Source organism: Contarinia nasturtii, unplaced genomic scaffold (assembly GCF_009176525.2).
Source record: "Contarinia nasturtii isolate CC-2019 unplaced genomic scaffold, AAFC_CNas_1.1 Cnas_scaffold_745, whole genome shotgun sequence".
NCBI lineage: Eukaryota > Metazoa > Arthropoda > Insecta > Diptera > Cecidomyiidae > Contarinia > Contarinia nasturtii.
This window is the reverse complement of record NW_022198093.1, coordinates 549536-570723: the sequence shown is the minus strand read 5'-3', so window position 1 is coordinate 570723 and position 21188 is coordinate 549536. Positions and strand designations below refer to the sequence as shown.

Genomic DNA, 21188 nt, shown 5'->3' with positions numbered 1-21188 from the left:
ACATTGCATGTTTTGTTGCGAATGAGAAAGAGAAAAAGAAAAAAAAAAGTTTAATTGATTTTTTCGGTTTGTTGAGTGCGATTTTTCGTTCTATGTATGTTATGTCGTTCGCATCGTTTATTTCTTTTCATTTGACATTTTGCACGGCATGAAAGTCAATGGGAAAATGCATTGTATATAATCAAGCAAGTGGCATCAAAACAGTTGAACAAAAAAACGTTCAATTCGCCCCGTTCAAATGACAACAACACTGTGTGAACATTAAATCCACTTTGTGTTGTTAGTTTTTTTGCAAAGAGATTTTTCGAAAAAAAATAAAAATCACACGAGGACACAATTTTCCATAAATATTTAATTCCAAAAAATGTCCAAAAATAATTCACTTTGTTACGAATGTGCTGCTACTGCAAAGCGTTTTCGTTCAAATGACAAAAGAATAATCTATTACATCGTTCAGTTGGTTCGCGCTCTTTTCACTCGTTTGACAGACCGAACAAACCGACTATAAACAATTGTGTGTTACACTACAGAGCTCCATGAGCACCTTGTCGTTTTGAAGAAAATTCATTTTATTCTTGATTAATTTCGGAATTTTGGTAAATAATCTAGTGAAACATGATTACATTTACACCACGTACACTCGTCAATGGTTCAATGTTGCGTAATTTTATCGATCAACATGTGAGCATTCATGTAAACGTGCAGACAGAGGTAGATCGTGGAGCATCGGTAATCAAAGCCACAACCAGTGATGATTTGGATGTCGAGATTCAGCTGTCGGAACCGCTCAATTCACCGGTTAAAGGATGGATCGAGGTCATCGGTGTACCGACCAGCGCAAACACCATTCAAAACAAAGAGGTAACGTTCAATGAATTGAAATTACGCATTATTGTGAAATCACTTTCGAACACTGAATTGATTGTGTGTATTTTTTTTTTTGGTTAGATCATCATTTTCCCCGATGAACCCGACAATGAACCATACAACAAAAGTGCACACGTTCAGATGGTCACATTCTGGAATAACTGCAAGGACATTTTGAACTTGGAATAAATCATCATGAAATCATTATCCACGCACCAGCATACTGTTGAATCATTTAAAGCTGATTAAAAACTATACCAACATCAATAAACTTATTCCATTAGATTTACATAAAAGCAAACGATTTGTGTATTTTTTTTATATCGTAATATTGATTTATGGTATTGAGAGAATTGAAAATCACTTGATATTTGTATTAAAAAAAATCATGCACGAACATTTACTATCAGCTGTCAATAATAGCCGTCGATTTTGGCGAGCTTTGGACTTTATTAAGGCATCGCCTTAGTAGATTCTATCCTTATTAGGTTGTTTAATTACTATTTTTGAGAATCTGCCAGAATCAATTTTGCGGACAACCAAAAATTACGAGTAAAAGTCTCACGCTAATTTTGCTCCATAAACATTTTGATGAATACAAGAAAAGAAACACTTAGAAGAAAAGTGCCCGCACCTCTACGGTGCTTATTACACTTCTGATAGGACTTACTATGCCAGAGCAAATTAAAAAAATCTTAACAAGGTTAGGTGGCCATAGGCTGTACTATTTTATCGAACAGACATTATTTTTTATAATTACAGACTTTGTTCCGTGATTCATAATGCTCATAATAGTGTTGATTCTGAAAAATCACAATAAAATACTATTGAAACACGTTCTGTATGTACAAAAGACAACAAACAATATATTTCATTCGTCAACAAAACTATATAACAAATAGAATTTTGCCGATGTTGAACAAGCTGAATAATAATATATTTAAATAAAAGAGTATCCAATAGTGCTCTAGAATGGATCTTTTAGAAATCGATTCGAATCGATACATCCATAAGCATAACAATTTCATACAATCAATCAATAAATCTGACCATTGCGAATAACTGCTTAAAATAGTTTTTCCAAATTTTTCGTCCATCCATCGGATAGTTTAATGTGCAACGGATGAATTTGTGCATCACTGATCACTCCCAAAAGAATATGTTCACCGAATTGTTGAATGGAAAGTGATATACCTGAAATACGGTCATGAATACGCTTTATATTTGCTCAGCGTAAATTTCGATTTAAAAAAAAAAAAAACTTACTTCCATTGCTATGTGGTGGGCTGAAGAAAAGCACATCCAGAACATCATGTCCCCAGCATGTAATGTTCATGTTGGCCCTTTGTTGCAGTGCATTTTTGTTTCTCACAATTTCCGTGACTGTGATTGAAAATCGTCTCGACAAATAATTGAATATGATGACCGTCCATACGGATGGTAAGAATTTCGTTAAAAGATTGAATCTTTTGTGTAATTGAAATAGAAAATAGATGCCAACTTGATTTTCGCGTGCCACACGGAAATTTTGACGGATTTGTTTGAGTTGTTTGCGTGAAACTTTTTCCATTGGCAGAATTAAACTCAAATGACCCGATTCGTAGTCTTCATTATTCAAATAGCCTTGCAAAAAGTCATGATTGTGAAGTGAGGCAAAAACACGTATTTGCTTTGGCACCGGAACCGATTCATATTCATGCAGTAACTCCATGATGGTGGAACTATTGGCTGACATATACAGTTCGGATGGGCTGACCCCGTGTTTACTGCACGCCCGTCGAATGTCATTTACATCGATTTTTTTCGACCAAGATAATACTTTTCTACCGCACAGTGATATGTTTTGCAAAACATGCTCATCACTGCGATGGATTTCGATGAGCTCTTCATAAATGAAACGTGGCGCCTGCACAAATATACCAACCAATCGAAGCCACTCTTTGAATGCATTGTAACACAATGGAATGTAGGCAAACATAAAACCGATCAAAGTGTCGGGATAACCGACATGGCCCTGGAAGAAACAGTATCGAAACGCTTGCAATTCGCGATAAATTAAATGCGGCGAGAGAATGCTGATCGCTACACATGCCCAACAAATCCATTCGAACGAAACCTGTAAATATAAAATATTTGGGTTTTTGTTTGACAGTTAATCATTGTCACATATTACCTTTGTGATTCGAATCGGATTTAAAGTGGCCCACATTGCATGCCAAATCACTTCCCACGAAATGTTGCGTCTTTTGACTTCACGATTGATCAAACTGTTTAAGAATTTAATTTTAATCATTGGATGATGACGGGTTGCATAGAATCCTTTGTAAAAATCGCTTGCAATTGTTACATAGGAAATGAGCAACGATGCAAATAACTGTGGCAACGTTTCAATTGGAAGTGTTTCGACGGTGTTTAATTTTGAATCATCAAGCGATGGAAACTCAGTCGATGTCGTTGGCATTGTGACTGGTGCTTGAATGGTTGATGATTTTCCAACATACGGATCATACTTTGATTTGAATTCGTTCCATGCATTTGTTAGACCGATTTGTAAGCGCATGTACAGTTGTGGAATGTACACAGGATACTGCATAATATCCATGAGAGGTGATTTTGGTATTTGACGATCGATATCGGCTTCGTTTCTACCTAAGGGGAGATTCACAAAAGAAAAATAATCGTAAAACAATCAATAATAATAAGTAAGTAATTTTTCTACCGCTCAGTGTTGTACTCTTCGAATCAATAGCAAGTAGATCAGACAGGCGCAAATCGGGTTCTTCCGATATCAGTAAATGATGCATTCGCACAATGATATAGTAATGCTCAGTTGATGTCAAACGCTAAGCGGGTTAAATATCACGCGATGTTCGGTAGGACACGTATCGGTAAACAAAAAGAAAAAGAAATCAAAGTAAATAACATTTAATTCGGTCTATTTACACAGACAAGGAGTAAAGTCCAGTGAAAGAAATAAAACGTGTGTGATTATTACTAATCAATCATTAAACACTCACACTTATCGTGTGATAGCCGGGTACGGCGTTCGTATATGTCAAAAGAGACACGCTCTGGACCATTTATCTTACCATTGTAAAATCACTTGATGAGTGTTGCTCTTCTTCGGTATCATTGCCGCTGGCCGATTCAACTGATGAAGTGCTTGGCATCTCTTCGGTACGTGTTAATGATGTTGTGCCCACCACTGGTATCACACAAATTTGCCATGGTGGTTGGCCAATTGGAAAATATTTCGACACAATGTTACTTATATAATCCTGAATATTTGAATTGGTCACCGGACGGCCACGATAATTTGGCGGATATACATTGATGTGATTGTCAACCACAAATGATCTAAAATTGAATGGCCACCATATAATCTCAGCCCAAATAGAAAAAATTAATGTTAAATACGAAACAAAAATTACTCTGGACACATTTTCCAAGCGTAAAAACCCCAACACGTCACTAGTTTAGCTGATAATTTTGGAAACATTAACTCTCCCGATTTCATTTTCTTCTGTAAAACAGCACGCTCAATGCCATCACGAATGGCGTCGATATTTGGTTCGCCTTGCAAGTGTAAGATGACATTAATGATGCCAGGATTACGGGCTGTATAGCTAAAACTTCGTAGATTATCCTTTTTGACAAAAGTCAAATGTTGATTTTTTACTATGAGAAAATTGCGCCATAATAAACGAGACACCGACACAACTGGCACCCAATCGAAAATAATTGAAAAAGAAAATTATCACATTCCACCGTAATTGATTAATAAAAAAAAGGCTGGCTGTAATCAATGACTAATATGAATTCAAAGTCCATAAAACGAAGAAGGAAAAAAAATTATCATCGAAATGCTTTCTTACCAAAATAGCACAAAAGTAAAGGTTGAATGCAGATTAGAAATACAACAAAACATAGGAAAGTTTTGCCAGCTGAATAAATGCGCCTTTCCACAGAACTGAAATAGAGTGCAATTGTGATATTTGTTCATGCAAAAGAAAAGATCGCCATTTTATTTTCTATTTCAATACTTACTCTTCCATTTTGGATCTCCTGTTCTTATTTTTTCTTCAAGACAATATTATTTAGTCAGCATTTGTGTTCGGTATCAAATACAAATTGATTGATTGTGTGTCGACGTCAGTCGTTTTCTCACTATATAGTCAGAGATGATGTTGTTCGTAGTGCGGCATACAAACGACTGAATTGAATGCTTTGTTGTTGATACGTGATAAGGTCGATCGCATCCAACTGAACACACAACAATTCCCGATCTCAGAAAACGTTTTTTTTTTTGTTTTGTTTTGATTTGTTGCTTTTAATCAATTTTATATAAATAATTTAATTTGTTTTGTGCCTTCTTCCTGATATTCGTATCGCCGATAAGAGAACTTTCTTTCAAATGCAAAATTCAATTGTATTTGATGTTATCACTATGAATATTTTTCTTACGATTCTACCTTCTAATTGTGATGAATTTTCGGACTGTAGCACACTTTGTGCAAAAAATGCAATTGTCAAAGTTTAAACCACATGCATGATGTGATTAGCAAGAGATTTTCTGTATACACTGACGTTTATTTGATCGAAAAGAGATTGAATGAAGTAGACATACAGTGCGTTTTTTTCTATAATGGGGCAAATTTTAAATGAAACACACGATGTTGAGATAATTTATTGATGTTTTATTTGGTCTCTAAGCTACTTCGAGCACAATCAATATTTAATGCGTTCTCCTTCTTTGTCGATCACACGGGCACATCTATTTGGCATACTTTTGCTCAAATTTTCAGCATATTCAAGTTGAAAACCTTTCCACTGGCGTTGAATGAATGAACTGAGCTGCTTCAAATTGCGGTGTGTTTTACCGCGAAGCCTTGCCTTAATAAAAGCCTAAACATTTTCGATCGGATTGCAATCGAGTAACTGTGGCGGCCAGTCCATTTGTTTAATGTCATTTTCCCCTTTCCAAGCGATGCAGATACGACTTTTGTGTTTTGGACCGTTGTCTTCTAATAGAAGCCAATTCGAATTGCCGATGCCATAGAACTTCTTAGCGGTGGGTAACAGTGTTGATGAATAAAGTTGGTTCATCCTCATGGCGTTGCCCGTGAATACGGTCAACTTTCCAAAACCAGCTTCACAGAAGCAACCATAAACATGCACCTTTTGCGGATGCTTTACCGTGCGAACGACCACTCTCTTTTCGGCTCTAGACTAGGCATGGGTAGTGCTATTCACCAGCCAAAAGAATGACTCGTCAGTGTATATAACTTCGCTCCAATCTCTTGTTGAATTTTGATTTGCCCAGTCAAGGCGTTTTTTCTTCTGTTTTTCTGTCAAAAGGAATTTCTGATTTGACAGTTGTCGAAACCTAAGCTCGAAATAGCTTAGGGTCCCATTAGGCAACACCAAAATTATTTTTTGAATATTGAAACATTTCGGTGCTACTTCGTCACATTATAGAAAAAAAAACGCACTGTATTACTCTCAGAAAACTCAGATGTTAAAATTCAAAGTAATCAGAGCAAAATGCCATGGAGACATTTTGTCACAGGGTAAAATGTCAATTTACCCGCAACACATTTCCTGGCGGGTAAAACGGCATTTTAACATGGAGACATTTTTTCACATGTTAAATTGCCGTTTTACCCACAAAGAAATGTGTTGCGGGTAAAATGACATTTTACCCCGTGACAAAATATCTCCATGTTGTAATGGTATTTTGCTCAGATTACTTTGAATTTTAACATCTGAGTTTTCTGAGAGTACTTTTTTTTGCGTGGAACGACAAATACAGAAATACAGAAAGACCTTTCAGTTGACGTTTTTTGGAGAAAAGTTAAAAAAAATTGTTCGTTGCGCCGTCTTCTGTGATTGAGTCGCAATTCACATCAATACACAAAACACAACAAGCACCTAAGTGTAGCGCACACAAAAACGAAGTTCGTTGTGTTAGTATGTATTGGTGCGAATGATTTCACAATTGTTCGACATACAGCTATTCACTGGTTTGCCATTGGCATTGTCAACCAAAACGTTAGGCGACGCCACTGACGAAAAAATATTTCTTTTCGCCTTGTCACATATATTAAAAGTATAGGAATAAGGTCTTATTGCAGAAATACGTAAAGAAAAACACATGCACTTGAATTTTGACTATGTTTTCACATTTAATTCAATTTAATACTTTTTATATAATGAACACATAGAAATACGAAATCATTTTTTGGCTGTGAATTTGGTCGATATCTTCCTGGTCATGAAACATAACATAATCATTTTCGGGGTCTAAATGAAACAAACAAATCATATTTACCTTTATACGCAAAGAAAACCTTGGCATTTGCATTGACAATGAATTTAATTCTAATGAATTCCATGACTGTCGTCTTTGAGGCTTCATTCGATTTAGCCATAAATGATAGTATTTTATCAGAATTTTCGCGAATAACGGTGATTTTAATATCCATTTCATTTGGAAAGAAAATGTAAAAAACGCGTTGATTTTAGTTCACCGGTTTAAAAAATAACGAAAAAATGCTCAACGTATATGAATATACGAGGGCTGTTACTTATATTTTGGGGTATACGTCCTCAGAATGTTTTGTCATACGATCGCTATTTGTATTGTTTACAGTGACTTGTAAATTGCGTCTCAGCGAAAAAATGGAATTAACTCGTGAAAATTTTGGTAAAATGATTTATTACGACTTTCGACGTGAATTATCAAGACAAGAGTGTATCGATCAACTTGTTTCGACTTTTGGCGATGAAGCACCATCCTTCAGCACTGTGAAACGCTGGTACAGTGAATTCTATCGTGGCCGTGGTTCGCTCAAAGACAAGCCCCATGACGGTCGTCCAAAATCAGTTGTTGTTCCACAAAACATCGATGCTGTCAGAAACATGATAATGGAAGATCGTCATGTCACACACCGTGAGATTGAGGCATCTTTGAGCATTTCTGTTAAAAGAATACACACGATTTTGCATGAACATTTGGCCGTGAAAAAAATTTGCTCGCGTTGGATCCCACATAAATTGACCGATGATCAAAAAATAGCCCGTGTGAATTGGTGTAAAGAAATGCTCAACAAAGTGTATAAAATCGTGACAGGACGGTCAATTCTGATTGGTACACCACCATTTGTTTGCCCAAAGTGTTTGGTGAATTGAGAAAAAAAGATCGCCGTCGCAGAATAATTCTTCATCATGATAATGCGAGCTTTCACACATCTCATCAAACAACTGAATATTTGACCACTCAAAAGATCGAATTGATGGGTCATCCGCCGTACAGTCCTGAATTGGCACCCAACGATTTCTTTTCGTTCCCGTACATGAAGAATAAACTGCGTGGTCAACGATTTTCGACGCCCGAAGAAGCAGTTGATGCGTTCAAAACACACGTTTTGGAGGTGTCTCACGCGGAATGGAAAAACTGTTATGACAAATGGTTCAAGCGAATGCAAAAGTGTATTGATCATCATGGAGAGTACTTTGAAAAACTATAAAGCCATTTTCAATGATGAATTATTGTTTTTTTATTATTAGGCCCAAAATATAAGTAACAGCCTACGTATTAGGCGTATGTGAAAATTGTCTCGGAGGGCATCTGGAAAAAACACTTTCTAAAGGTTTTTTGGCATGCTGAAGCCGAATTTTCGGGTTTCAGGTTAAAAAAAATCAGGGGTTAAGGGGTTATGACCCCTGACCCCCCTAGGGGGTGGGGGAGCTGGAGGGCAGCCTACACAAAAAAATTCTATCATCATTCTGAACAACTTTGTAGAACAAGATTTTTTGATCCGATGGGAAAATCGACATCACCAAAAAAAATTGGAAAAAAAGAAGTAAACGACCATTTTTGCCAGTTTTTGTATGGAAATCGTATCAAAACGTTATTATATCGCAAAATAAATATCAAAAATAGATTCCTCGACCTCAAAAACCCCCGCATACACATTTGACTAGATAAAAAACGATTTTTAAATATTTTGGAAAATATCTATCTAGAAAAATTGGCAGACTCGAAATTCATACTTTTTTGCTTACCCCTCTCGATTTTTTTCAATTACACAGTTTGGTCAATTACAACTCATTTGGATGGACCGATCTTAACATATATCGTCAACAAAGTATTCGATTCAGTCTCTTATCGCTGATAAGAAGACGCACTCTAGTGCAATCGAATTATTTTTCAATATGAAATTCAATTGTATTTTTGTTATCACAAGACATTCTTTGTTTTCATGATTAGAGTTCTTTTTTTCTTTTGTTTTTGTTTGACTAAGACTACGTGAATTTATTTGCTTCGGACAATTATATACTTACGAATGCATATTCATGTGTTTATGTATCAATTGTGCCGTTAGCCAAGCGACACAGTGTGCATGGTTAATTTGTATAGTAGCTGATGTGATGCTTTATATACTGAAACGATATTTATGTTACCAACATGCACGATTACAATAACAATATACCGATGCGACACTTGCTGTGCGTAGCACATTTGATTATCTTTGTTTAGATGATTGTGAAAAACGAGTCAAACAATAAACTGATTCTATTTACCAAATGCAATGTGTCATATCACCCTGAAAAAGTCATTATTCCTGTGAAATGCAAATAAAACTCGTTCGATTCATATTTCTTATTGCCTTATGTGATAAGGATTTAATTTCAATATTTCTTCAAAAACTTTGTTAATGCTTAAAACAAAATTCATAATACGTCTTTGATGCGCTTAATGCGTTTGTTTGAGGTTGATTTCTTTGGGCTTGGCTTCACTGGTTCTAGCACAGCTGCAGCAGTTTCCATTGCAATAAGGTCACTTGATTCCATGGGTATCGATTGATCCCCATCATCGTCCGACACATCGTATTCAACATCCAGTGAAGTTGGTTGTCGATACTGTGTTTGCATTCGATTTCTTCCCGTTCGGGCTTCTACCAAATTGGTCGGTACAAATGTTGGCTTCTGCGGTGAAATGCTTTCTTCACGCTTCGCAATTTTCTTTGACAATGGTGAAATCATACCTTCAAAACTATCAATCGAACAGTTGAACACTTTTGATGGTGACGTGTATTTGGTATCGTCGAACTTTTCCGTTATGTATTTCTTTCGATTCAATTCCGGTGCACCTTCCAATTTGTATTGATTGATTTCAGCATCCTTTTTGTTGATTATTTCAATCAATACCTTTTCATTGTCTTCCATTTCGCCAATTTGTTGTAGCAACGGCTTGGTGATCTGCTCGAAAAATACCTGTGCATCCCGTTTTTTCAACAACCATTGGAATGTACATCCCATTTCATCCGTCAACGAATGCTGCAGATGAATTTCGTCGTCATCGTTGGTGTATGCATCGATCTTGGCACTTTCGAACGCAAAAATTTCACTTATCAACTTTTCCCCAATCTCGTCGTCAATGTTCAATGCCGGATTTGAATCGGCTAATCGTTGGATCAGATCAAATTTATCGGTGAATGATTCGCTCCATAATGTTTTGAAATCACTTAACCACAATGTGCACGATCCCAAATTATCAGCATCTTTTCGATTGAGCTTGGCAATGTATTGGTCGGTGCCAATTTTTAATTTTGACCATTTCTCCATTTTAACATTTGTATCATGCAATAATAACTTCAAAACATTAATTTTTTGTTGGCAGAATGATTTGACAAGATTCCTGTTATAACACGAATGCACATGAAATGCACAAACACACCGAGAGAAATGTCAAATTTGACGGCTGACAGGTTGATTCACTGAGAGCGCCAAAATTGCTTTGAATTCAAATGAACTCACATTGACGGTGTGCATTTTTGTGTAAAAATAAAAATATGAATTTGAAACGGAAGGAAAAATTACAATTTTGTTCATTTTGTTAGAGAGAGAGAGAGAGAGAGAGAGAGAGAGAGAGAGCAAACAATCATTTCAAATCAAAGCTACATTTTCCTGAATATCAAATCATCATGACTCGGTGGTTATGTGTAGTGAATATGCAGCTTTTGAATTGATGACTAACACTTGTTGACATTTTTAAGACCCAAACGAGTTTGTTCACTTTTTTATCAGATTCATTTTGATTGAATGAACATTCAAGGCATTGTACTTATTAGTTTTAGATAATTCTACCAATACAACATGCATGAGATAAAGCAATTTGTGAATGTATGTGAAAATATGATTTTTTATGGAATAATAAAAACTGTGGTACTGAAAATGTGTGCTGCTTTTCAAATTCTGTGTTTGTATATTCGAACTGGCGCTGTTGGCATACTAAATACATGATTCCACTGTAAAAACGTGTTGCCCGATGTAAATGTGAGAATACTAAAGGTTTTTGCGTCGTATTCTCTCTCTTTGTTACAATCTACTACGATGCTCAAAACATATGTTTGTTGTAAATAAAAACTATCTCTCAAAAACAACATATCATTGTGTATCATACGTCTGTAGAGTGAATTTCATCACACAGTGAACCGTGTTTCAAATACATCGCATATTCTAGAATAGCTGCTGTATTCTGAATCATTTCTGCAGTAGTTTGCCTGTTCATTGGTGTTGAGTGCATATATAAAGTACGGTGTATTCGAGAATATCTTCATTTGCTGTCGTATCGTTCGCAACGAAACATCGTAGTTCATTACGTTCAAAGGTCTTTGGTAAAAAAAAAGTGTGTGTTTGACGATTTAAAGAAAACAAAAACAAAAAAGAAAACGAAGATAAAAACATCAAAATGTCGCGCATTTACAAAATTTGTGTTGTAAATAATTTGACCGAAAGTGCTGGCGAAGTGTTTGCTGTAAAACCGTATTTGGAAAGTTTCGATAGTTTCAAGGATGAGATTTTTATTCGTATGCCGGAGCTCAAAAACCAACCATTGAAAATTTACTATCAAGGTAAGCGGCCATATTGAATGCATATTTTGCGTCGTTTCAAAACGTTCCATGGACAATGAACCTTTTATTATTCTCTGAGTCATTAGTTTTTGAATTTCACAATATCCGTGTAACGTTATGAAATACCATGTTTTTTTACATTTTCATCAATTTCTTCGCGTTTTCAGTATTGGAATACAATAGTATCAATTCTTTTATTAAATTTTTATGATTTTTTCGGAAAAAATTTCTACAGATGCTGATGGTGACAAAATTACAATTTTCAATGCATTGGACTTTGCTATTTTCCAAGAGCAAAAGATTAACAAGGTCTTTGTTGTGAAGGGTGCTCCGACAAAGAGCGTACAATTCCAGGAAATTGTCGCACCATCGGTGAGCAACACACCAATTGCATCGAATTCAACATCATCGAATCGTATGCATCATGCAAATGTGGTTTGCGATGGTTGCGACAAGGAAATTTATGGCTATCGCTATAAATGTTTGGAATGTCATGATTTTGATTTGTGCATGGAATGTGAACCGAAACAGCACAATCATCATTTGATGATTCGCATCGCTGATCCAAGCGACGCGGAAATTTGCTACCGTTCGAAATTGGGTAAGCGATTCTTGCGTCATCGTCGCAGCGAAAGTCTCTGCGCCAAAGATGAAAAAATTGCAAAACATCATCACAATCCGCATCATCATGGTCACAAACGGCAATCATTGGGCGTATCGGCTCGACGACCAAATTCATTCTTTGAACAAGTTATTGATGTATTGCATGGCGTTAACACTCCGAATCAGAATGCAAATGCACCGAATGTAACCCCAGCTCAAGGCACAAATAATGGAAATGAAAAGAAAACCGGATGTGGTACATCATCAAAAGCCACACCAAGTGCACCACCGACTGCACCGTCATATGGTTTTAATTTTTGTAATAACAATGGTAACGCAAAACCAAAGTCTCCATGCGTTCCGTTGAAACAAAGCATTGACATGTTGTCACATATGGCACAAAACTTTGCCACTATGATGGATCCGTTCGGTGCATACATGGAATCGTTGGCCAGTGCCAATCACACTGCATCGTCAGCCGCAACATCGGCAGCTACGGCAAAAGAATCAGCAAAAGCAGCTGCAACTGCAGCAGAAGCAGCAGCAGCAGCAGCAACATCGGCAAAAGCCACTGAAAACGTCGCTTCACCAAAGGAAAATGTATCGGCCAGCGCTGAGAATAACGAACAAAAAGTGGATGAAGACGCATCAATGACTAACCAGGAACCAAGCAAGGTGTCAGATGCTATTGTCATCGATTGTAGCGACGATGAAGACGAAGACCTTCGTAACATGGTTCTCTCGCTTAATGTCAATTCGACGGAAGCAAACAAAGAAGCATCAAATGATGCCATCAAAAAAGATGAAAGTGTCGAATCGATTGAGAACGAAAAAGGTTTGTTACCATTATTATTTTTATTAAAACAAAAAATTTCAAATTACATTGTTACTAAATGATCGCTTTGAACAGCTTCCCCAAGCCGTGAATGGACATTCATCGAAAGCAACGAAATCGATGAGTCGGCTGGTGCATCTGGCTCCAGCACCGGGGCAATTCCAAAGAAATCAACTCCACCGCCAGCTCAAAATTCTGGCAGTTCCAACAACGTTGATTACGCTGAATTGTCACGTTTGCTATCGACTCACATTGATGCTCAAAAACAAAATCAAACAACCGTTCCACCACAAACTGACGAACAGGCAAAAACTGATGTCACTGATGGTGCCAATGAAAATGCGGTCAAATTAACCAAGACACCACCACCGACCCCATTACATCCAGGTGTGTTTTTTATTTAAAAAAAAATTCTATTACATATTTAAAAGTGATATTCCTTTCTTGAACCATACTAATAATGTGCGAACATCTTTTCAGACGCTCGTGTCAACGAATCATTAACCGCAATGATGGCAATGGGTTTCAGCAACGAGGGTGGCTGGTTGACTCAACTTCTGGAAACAGTCGACGGAAACATTTCGAATGCTCTCGATCTCTTGCAGCCACACAAATAAATGGTCATCATACAAACTGACCATTCGTGACACTGACATACGGACGAATTTAATGATGAAATGACTTTATTGCTACTATTCTTTATTCTTTATGCATTCATATACTATATTGTAGCACTATAACATATTCTTAAACACATTTTTATCATTTATATATATATATATATATATATGTGCATGTGAATTATGAGTATTATTCACAGGTGTTGGGATAGTTTAGAGTTCACATTTGAAAGGAACATTGAAATAATATATATATATTGACAAAATATTAAAAAAAATATATAAAATTTTAAAATCACAAAAATATCTTATTATACCCCCGGAAGATCAATAAAAAAACTATGCTGCAAGAAAAAAATCAAGTTTTTTTATTTACATGATTAATGAAAAAAGCATTGTTAAGAAAAATGGAATTTATGTTCGTAGTTCGACTGGTGGTGAAATGTGCAACTAATTTGACATGGTCGAAGCGAGAAAAAATGTTTTGACGTGTCCATTTACGATACATTTGTCATTTAAGCCGTATTCATTGATTCGACCGCATCAAACATTTATTTTCCATTTATTCCACATTTTTTTAGAAACAAACGCATCCAACTCCACAACAAAGATGACGAATTTAAGTGTAGTTCTACAAAAATTCTACGATGAATACGTAAACAATACGCCGAAAAAGTTAAAATTGATTGACGCCTACTTGTTTTACATTGTCCTCACCGGTGTCACACAGTTCTTGTATTGCTGCTTGGTCGGAACATTTCCATTCAACTCATTTCTGTCTGGATTCATCTCGACTATTAGTTGCTTTGTACTTGGCGGTGAGTAAAACCATTTTATTTCGAAAAAAAAACGTAATTCAAGAAAATAATTGATTACCATTGTCCGATTGCAGTTTGTCTTCGTTTGCAAGTGAACCCAGATAACAAACAACAATTTGCGGGTATTTCACCGGAACGTGGTTTTGCTGATTTCATTTTTGCTCATGTTATTCTGCATTTGGTTGTGTTCAACTTTATCGGCTAGAGCAAAATTGTATTCGAAAAATGGATTTTAAGCACAACGTGATTACAAAACAGTGTTTAAAATGCGCTGCTTCACATACTTTCCTATACAAATAAATCGTAATTAACTGAATAAACTTGAATTTGTCTGCAATAGAATCTTAATTGAAACATGAAATAAAAGAATGTCTTTATCACAAAATAATCGAAATCATCGAGCATTTATTTATTGTGGATTAGTGAACATAATTTGTATTTGGTTGCACCTAAAGTTTTCCAATTCTATCATGAAAATATTGAACCATTTGAGCAAAGTCAGCGTAGCCCGACAAGGAAATTGCTTCATCCTTGGGCAGCCAACGGAATTCGGTGTGTTCATCCGACAGTGTTGGATTGTTGTGACCGTCTTTTAGCTCGGCAAGCCAGTAAACCACAGTCTTATTTTTTCCTTTGACTTTGTAATTTAGGATCTTCTGTTCATCCTTGTATATCTTTAAATCGTCTGCGCTGTAGCCAGCTTCTTCTCGCGTTTCACGCAATGCCGTTGTAAAATCATCTTCTCCTGGATCTACATGGCCTGCATATCAATACATAATACGTTGGTTTCTGATTAATTTTTTTTCATTCAAATGATTCATTTGAAATGGATAATATCGAATGATTTACCTTTGGGTGGGGTCCAGTGATAATTTCCATATGATGCTTTCAACAGCAGATATTCGATTTGTGAATTCAATCGTCGAAAAATCAGAAAACCGGCTGCTCTTTTCCTCATTTTTATCATTAATATTTAATTGCCAATAGATATGGTTTTGACATTTGACGAGATTACATACGATTTTTCGCTGTCATTGTAATTTATCAACTAACTTTTTTACCAAATTGGTGCTGCAGGTGGCGCGAATATCAATTTGATGATAATCATTTCAAATATTTAAATATACTGAACGGTATTTTAATCTGCCTTTTATCAAATATCCAAATGAAAGTCCTTTGGGCATTTTCACATTTTGTCAATGGTGACATAAGATTAAGAAATTGACATTGCCATTTTACTTTTACTGTGTGCAGTAAAGTATTGCAATCACCCCAAAATTTTAAATTCGCTAAAAATCGTTTTTCTTCGCGTTTTGTGTCTAGAAAATCATAGAGCAACGGTTTTTTGGGGTAATGTTAATGTGGGGTACACTGTATACTGTACGCAAAAATTAGTTAGCACGACAACTCTTCTTAGAAAAAAGTAAAAACAAATCAGATTTTATAAGGTGAAATTTTGTCTATTAAAAATAAAAATCTTTGTGCACAATTGTAAAAGCAGAACTTTATGAAAAATCGAATCAAATCTGTTATTTAATTCATCAAGTGAATGGAGCAAAGGTATGAAAACAAATTTGTCTTTATAAGAGAGACATATCATTTTCGCTTTGATTTGCTTGTCCTTATACATATGCTTTGTCCTTAAAAAGTCTCCATTTGACAAATAAATATCATTTAAATGCGAAGAGTGTGGCAGAGTAAAAAAATCATATCCCTTTGATTGAGACACCATAAATAAAAAACGACCCATCTACTTGTGTTGCATATGTCATTGAAACAATTTCGCCTGCTGGAAAATGAGGGCCGACCATCTACTTATACTGAATTGTGTTCATTCTGGTGGCGTATTTTTTAGATAGCCAACGGCTGGGGAGCCATACTTTTTGTATAAATTTCAGTTGTATGACCGCAACAATTTTTGTGAACTCTAATGTGAACAATATGTCTCTTTGTATTTAGTAAATACTATTTACACTCTACGTCTTGCTCTACGTAGTTTATCATGAAAACAGCAAAAAAAAGTTATTTTACATATTTTTTTAAAGATTTATATCATTAAAGAAATCAGTAGATCATTTGAAATACAATGAGTCACCAATAGTTCACAGTGAGCGACTTTCGGCTATTATTACTTATTCTGTCTTGGCGTAATAAAATATTTTTGAATACAATTCACTGGCCGTTAAACATAAACAACATTTATCATCCAATATGATTTTTAAATAAGTTGTCGTTTTTGTGTTGGCCTTTATCAAATGATAAAGTCATTATACAAATATTTCCTTTTTGAACTATTCATCAAAATTGTCGTTTCAATGGTGGGAATTTCAATGAGGCAATTTCATTTATTATCGTTACTTTCGTTTAGTTAGAAAAATTATTTCGAAAGAAGTTGAACAAAGCTGTAAAATTAAAACAAATCGGGTTCGTATAGTACCGGGTAGAAAGAGACATAAACCATATTTGTGATTTATGAGAAATCGTGACTATCTACTCAATTCTATTCACAATAAATTAGCGTAAAAAAATACATCTCCAGTGTTTAATCGAAATGCAGTGGTCGATACAAATTCATTGCATCTCTTAGAGTAGTATCTACTAATCTTAGAGTAGTATTGCCTTGACATTGGCATAAAATAAATTCCTGTTAAAAAAACCAAATAATATCATAATAAATCAGATCTAGTTCAAAGATCTAGAAAATTTTCCTTTCACTCAAAAAAATCCATTGCTGACATATTATGTGCCTGACACCAATCTCATCATAATTGTTTGCACATATTTTTGTAAAATTTTCCATTTGAAATTCGTCTCTTTTGGAATTTTAGCGATTACATTTACTTCGGGTCTATTCTAAGTATTGATGCTTTATGTTAGTAATTTACAAAACAGTTCATCTAAAAACGATAGCAAGTCAAAGATTATGCACATTTTGATGTCAAGTGAATAATGACACAGACGTCGGTCACACACATTTTCAAAGTCTTAGTTTGTTGGTATCAAAAAGGCCCGTCTTTATGCACATGCAGATATATCTTTAGTATATCTCATTTTGTTTATATTTACATTCGTTTGGTAATTTTTCTGCAGTATATCTTCTCCTATCAAGTGATTAACTGGGACAATGAATGATAAAAATGACTACGAAATGAATTTTGATTTGATCGTGTCTTACTAATACACAAGTATCTAGATAAAAGTTGTCACGCATTCTTATCAGTGTAAAATTTAGTGATCAATGTGATAAGATGCATTGAAGATAAGTTTAGCAAAAAAAAATCCCTCATTTTAGTATAAGCTTCATAACCGAGCACAGCAAATCGTGCCAGACTGGATTTAAAAAAAGAAAAGAAAAAGATAGAATGCCTAAAAAAATGTATTTGTGTTTACAGTCATTCAAAATGGATATGGAGCGACTACCTCTTCTCAAAAATACTACACGTACAAGTTCCGTGGACGCAGAAGATAGACGTAAGTTGTTTGAATCCAAGAGATACTTTTAAAAATACTCCACTTTTTTCTTGCGCTAAAATATTCTTGATACAGGTTCAAAATTCTTAGGTCCATCGCATTTGCATGAAAATTACGAACCACACTTACATCGGCAAGTAGATCATCCCACGTCAAATTTAGACACGATAATACATTTGCTCAAAAGCAATATTGGCACTGGGATTTTAACCATGCCGCAGGCCTTCAAGTATGCCGGTTTATACTTGGGTTTATTTGGCACTTTTTTCATGGGATTCATAGCCACACATTGTATGCATATGTTTCTTGCTTCAGCAAATGAATTGTGCCGCAGACGAACAGTGCCGTCCATGGATTATTCAGAAACTTGTTACAGTGCATTTTCAACTGGCCCACCACGGCTTCGAAAGTTTGCACCGCACGCAAAGTAAGAAAGTCACACGAAATTGCCAAGCAAATAACATGATAATTTTGTTTTTTCTCCAGGTATATCACAAATACGTTTTTGGTTTTGTCGCAAATGGGATTTTGTTGTGTTTACTATTTGTTTGTAGCAAAAAACTTACAAGACGTCGGCAACTATTACTATGGACCAATTGATGTCCGATATTATTTGGTGGTGTTATTGATACCATTGATTATGCTGAACTTTTTAAAAAATTTAAAAATTCTAGCTCCCGTATCACTGTTTGCATCTATTTTGACAGTAATTAGTGTGTACTGCTCATGTATTTAAGTTCTTCATTTATTCGTTGATATTTTCATTCATTTTAGGTCTTGTAATTGTATTTTATTATATTTTACATGACATTCCAAGCACGAAGCATGTACCAAAAGTTGGTAGTTTGAGTGAGCTTCCGCTATTTTTTGGTATAGTTATCTACTCTTTCGAAGGTATAGGAATCGTTCTTCCTTTAGAGAATAATATGCGAACTCCAAAAGCCTTTGACGGCTTAACGGGAGTCATGAACACCGGCATGGTTATCATTGCTGCATTGTATGCTGCGATCGGATTTTTCGGCTATTTGAAATATGGAGACTGTGTTGCCGCAACAATCACGCTGAATTTAGATCGAAGCTCAATGTAAGAGATCATTAGTCATATTTTGTCAAGAACTGATTTATTTTACACAATTTCTTTCGAAAAATTATAGTGTTGCCGAATCGGTGCGTGTGATGTTTGCCATTGCGATATTTTTTTCGTATAGCCTGCAATTCTATATACCAATGAAAATAATCGGACCTTGGTATCGTCAGTTGTTTTCAGAACAACGTCAAAATCTATACGATGGCTTATTACGCATCGGTTTAATTGTCCTCACGTGTAAGATAACATAAATGAAGTGAAAATTGAAAAAGAAAATGCATCATCTGCAATTCACTTGTTTTACAGTCATTTTTGCTGCTGTTGTGCCAAAATTGGGTCCTATCATATCTTTGTTTGGAGCTGTCTTTTCATCATCGCTTGCATTGATATTTCCACCAGTCGTTGAGGTGCTTACATTCGGTTCGAAGGGAATGGGTCGATTTCATTGGAAACTTTTGAAAAATATGGCTATCATAACATTTGGTATTTATGGTTTTGTATTGGGTGCCTATCTGAGCATTTTGGATCTGATGAAATAATGGAATATGAAATTAATTTAAATATTATTTAAACAAGTTTACTTGTACTTGCTTGACGATAATGCACTTTTTTTGCCATGTATGTTATTGACTGATTTTTTTAAAAATCAATTTCTTATCATGTATATTTCATAAATAGAGCCAATTAAACACTCAAGTACTATATACAATTATACATATACTCAATCTATCACGTGCGATAAGTAATAATTATATGACTGTAGTTTTTTTGGGTAAAACGTTTTCAATGAAAAAAAAAAATTTGAAGACGGCACGTTTATTGTTTCAAAAAAGAAATATTTATTGGAATTTCAAGAAAATAAGTACATAGTGGAGATAATGTTTATTTATCTCAATTATATCATATAAAAAAATGAAAATAAATTTAGAGGGTCTTTGCAAAGCCATCGAATTCGTTGAGAATTTCTGTGAATTCTGGAATGTCACATATCAATATTGCGTCTTCTTTGCTCATCCACCTTAAGAGTAAAAGTGTATGTAATTATTTGCGAGTCATTATCATGCTCAAAATCAAAGTAATTTTACCGATATTCAGAATGTTCGTGTGAAAGTTTTGGTTGTTTGTTCCCATCTTTCAGCTCGGCCAACCAAAATTTCACGGTCTTTTTCTTCCCTTTTTTCATTGGTTGCTCCATTGCTTGATTATGTTCCATATGAATATTCAAATCGCCGACAGTGTATCGTGTCTCTTCATGCGTTTCTCGTACGGCGGCCGTGAAAAAATCTTCACCATCATCGACTCGACCTAAAAAAACAGATTGTGTTATCACATTGCTCTGATGACTGAATTCAAATTCGGTTTATTTATAAGAGTCTATCGCTTGATAAAATAAAATGTATTCACAGACAAAAAAAAATCCGACAAATCACTCATATCAATTCTCTATCAAAACAAATATACATCATATGTATGACAATTGTCGACATTATACTTTGTAAATAAATTCCACATTTTCAATCATTTCTATGGAAATTTTGTTTTCAAATTCGATTTTAAATCGAATGAATTACCTTTGGGTGGTGACCATTTCTTCTTATTGCTCTTTGGTTTCAACATCAAATACTCGATCGCGTTCGTGTCGTTTGTACGTCGAAATACAACCAATCCAGCCACTTTTTTCGCCATTATTCCAACTGCAAAATAGCTCAAAGTCAAAACTAAAAATACTACAAATCGATTAGCTTGCATCGCGTGTGTTCGCTTCAAGTGCTAAAAGTGAATTAAGGAAACTAAATTTTCTTCTGCACACTTATAGTTTTTTTTTGCGATGGATGTTTTATTATTTTATTACTGTTTACCAATTATTCTCTTTTCAGTTTTCAAAGATAAGTATTGAAAAATGAACAGAAAGAGAGAGAGCGAGTAAGAATAAATATTTGGTTTTAGTCGTTGACACAATTGCACAAA

At 35.2% G+C, this 21188-nt stretch overlaps 8 protein-coding genes across 13 annotated transcripts; 4 read left to right on the top strand and 4 right to left on the bottom strand.

Annotated features, from left to right (window-relative positions):
• Positions 1-487: 487 nt before the first annotated feature.
• LOC116341706 (replication protein A 14 kDa subunit A) lies at positions 488-1168 on the top strand. The gene is made up of 2 exons (XM_031768940.1): positions 488-861; positions 949-1168. The coding sequence occupies exons 1-2, from the start codon at positions 616-618 to the stop codon at positions 1054-1056; spliced, it is 354 nt and encodes a 117-aa protein (XP_031624800.1). The 5' UTR covers positions 488-615; the 3' UTR covers positions 1057-1168.
• Positions 1169-1771: 603 nt separating this feature from the next.
• Positions 1772-5347, bottom strand: LOC116341705. The gene is made up of 8 exons (XM_031768939.1): positions 4915-5347; positions 4743-4837; positions 4299-4587; positions 3957-4224; positions 3587-3710; positions 3041-3516; positions 2134-2983; positions 1772-2061 (listed from the first exon to the last, which is right to left on the bottom strand). The coding sequence occupies exons 1-8, from the start codon at positions 4920-4922 to the stop codon at positions 1934-1936; spliced, it is 2238 nt and encodes a 745-aa protein (XP_031624799.1). The 5' UTR covers positions 4923-5347; the 3' UTR covers positions 1772-1933.
• Positions 5348-9522: 4175 nt separating this feature from the next.
• LOC116341647 lies at positions 9523-10615 on the bottom strand. The gene has a single exon (XM_031768827.1). It carries the CDS (start codon positions 10495-10497, stop codon positions 9604-9606), a length of 894 nt encoding a protein of 297 aa, XP_031624687.1. The 5' UTR covers positions 10498-10615; the 3' UTR covers positions 9523-9603.
• A 717-nt stretch (positions 10616-11332) lies between these two features.
• LOC116341679 (sequestosome-1) lies at positions 11333-14166 on the top strand. The gene is made up of 4 exons (XM_031768894.1): positions 11333-11786; positions 12022-13224; positions 13300-13611; positions 13705-14166. Exons 1-4 carry the CDS (start codon positions 11624-11626, stop codon positions 13839-13841), a joined length of 1815 nt encoding a protein of 604 aa, XP_031624754.1. The 5' UTR covers positions 11333-11623; the 3' UTR covers positions 13842-14166.
• A 162-nt stretch (positions 14167-14328) lies between these two features.
• Positions 14329-15056, top strand: LOC116341592 (dolichyl-diphosphooligosaccharide--protein glycosyltransferase subunit DAD1). Its single transcript, XM_031768747.1, has 2 exons — positions 14329-14662; positions 14737-15056. Exons 1-2 carry the CDS (start codon positions 14455-14457, stop codon positions 14865-14867), a joined length of 339 nt encoding a protein of 112 aa, XP_031624607.1. The 5' UTR covers positions 14329-14454; the 3' UTR covers positions 14868-15056.
• On the bottom strand, positions 15036-15690 carry LOC116341593 (bis(5'-nucleosyl)-tetraphosphatase [asymmetrical]). The gene is made up of 2 exons (XM_031768748.1): positions 15512-15690; positions 15036-15422 (listed from the first exon to the last, which is right to left on the bottom strand). Exons 1-2 carry the CDS (start codon positions 15627-15629, stop codon positions 15112-15114), a joined length of 429 nt encoding a protein of 142 aa, XP_031624608.1. The 5' UTR covers positions 15630-15690; the 3' UTR covers positions 15036-15111.
• A 1359-nt stretch (positions 15691-17049) lies between these two features.
• LOC116341695 (proton-coupled amino acid transporter-like protein CG1139) lies at positions 17050-19811 on the top strand. Of its 6 annotated transcripts, none has more exons than XM_031768922.1 (7): positions 17050-17086; positions 18055-18133; positions 18224-18560; positions 18620-18846; positions 18908-19217; positions 19288-19457; positions 19527-19811. In XM_031768922.1, exons 2-7 carry the CDS (start codon positions 18064-18066, stop codon positions 19757-19759), a joined length of 1347 nt encoding a protein of 448 aa, XP_031624782.1. In that variant the 5' UTR covers positions 17050-17086; positions 18055-18063; the 3' UTR covers positions 19760-19811. The 6 variants fall into 6 exon arrangements, with proteins under 6 accessions (XP_031624782.1, XP_031624778.1, XP_031624781.1 ...); XM_031768918.1 differs by having other exon boundaries at positions 18209-18560; XM_031768921.1 differs by lacking the exon at positions 17050-17086 and adding an exon at positions 17639-17737.
• Positions 19812-20083: 272 nt separating this feature from the next.
• On the bottom strand, positions 20084-21110 carry LOC116341551 (bis(5'-nucleosyl)-tetraphosphatase [asymmetrical]-like). The gene is made up of 3 exons (XM_031768691.1): positions 20792-21110; positions 20306-20525; positions 20084-20238 (listed from the first exon to the last, which is right to left on the bottom strand). Exons 1-3 carry the CDS (start codon positions 20967-20969, stop codon positions 20145-20147), a joined length of 492 nt encoding a protein of 163 aa, XP_031624551.1. The 5' UTR covers positions 20970-21110; the 3' UTR covers positions 20084-20144.
• Positions 21111-21188: the final 78 nt, after the last annotated feature.

Excerpts from the sequence above, each read along its gene's own strand:
- LOC116341679 (XM_031768894.1), top strand. The coding sequence starts at position 11,624 with ATGTCGCGCATTTACAAAATTTGTGTTGTAAATAATTTGACCGAAAGT. Across the intron at positions 11,787-12,021 it reads ATTGAAAATTTACTATCAAG|ATGCTGATGGTGACAAAATT; the intron begins GTAAGCGGCCAT and ends AAATTTCTACAG. Across the intron at positions 13,225-13,299 it reads ATCGATTGAGAACGAAAAAG|CTTCCCCAAGCCGTGAATGG; the intron begins GTTTGTTACCAT and ends CGCTTTGAACAG.
- LOC116341695 (XM_031768916.1), top strand. The coding sequence starts at position 18,025 with ATGCCTAAAAAAATGTATTTGTGTTTACAGTCATTCAAAATGGATATG. Across the intron at positions 18,561-18,619 it reads AAGTTTGCACCGCACGCAAA|GTATATCACAAATACGTTTT; the intron begins GTAAGAAAGTCA and ends TTTTTTCTCCAG. Across the intron at positions 19,458-19,526 it reads CGGTTTAATTGTCCTCACGT|TCATTTTTGCTGCTGTTGTG; the intron begins GTAAGATAACAT and ends CTTGTTTTACAG.
- LOC116341705 (XM_031768939.1), bottom strand. Across the intron at positions 4,588-4,742 it reads TTTACTTTTGTGCTATTTTG|TTGTGTCGGTGTCTCGTTTA; the intron begins GTAAGAAAGCAT and ends ATTGGGTGCCAG. Across the intron at positions 2,062-2,133 it reads CCCACCACATAGCAATGGAA|GTATATCACTTTCCATTCAA; the intron begins GTAAGTTTTTTT and ends ACCGTATTTCAG.
- LOC116341593 (XM_031768748.1), bottom strand. The coding sequence starts at position 15,629 with ATGATAAAAATGAGGAAAAGAGCAGCCGGTTTTCTGATTTTTCGACGA. Across the intron at positions 15,423-15,511 it reads TCACTGGACCCCACCCAAAG|GCCATGTAGATCCAGGAGAA; the intron begins GTAAATCATTCG and ends ATTGATATGCAG.
- LOC116341592 (XM_031768747.1), top strand. The coding sequence starts at position 14,455 with ATGACGAATTTAAGTGTAGTTCTACAAAAATTCTACGATGAATACGTA. Across the intron at positions 14,663-14,736 it reads TAGTTGCTTTGTACTTGGCG|TTTGTCTTCGTTTGCAAGTG; the intron begins GTGAGTAAAACC and ends GTCCGATTGCAG.
- LOC116341706 (XM_031768940.1), top strand. The coding sequence starts at position 616 with ATGATTACATTTACACCACGTACACTCGTCAATGGTTCAATGTTGCGT. Across the intron at positions 862-948 it reads ACACCATTCAAAACAAAGAG|ATCATCATTTTCCCCGATGA; the intron begins GTAACGTTCAAT and ends TTTTTTGGTTAG.
- LOC116341551 (XM_031768691.1), bottom strand. The coding sequence starts at position 20,969 with ATGCAAGCTAATCGATTTGTAGTATTTTTAGTTTTGACTTTGAGCTAT. Across the intron at positions 20,526-20,791 it reads GAAATGGTCACCACCCAAAG|GTCGAGTCGATGATGGTGAA; the intron begins GTAATTCATTCG and ends CTGTTTTTTTAG. Across the intron at positions 20,239-20,305 it reads CACGAACATTCTGAATATCG|GTGGATGAGCAAAGAAGACG; the intron begins GTAAAATTACTT and ends TTTACTCTTAAG.
- LOC116341647 (XM_031768827.1), bottom strand. The coding sequence starts at position 10,497 with ATGGAGAAATGGTCAAAATTAAAAATTGGCACCGACCAATACATTGCC.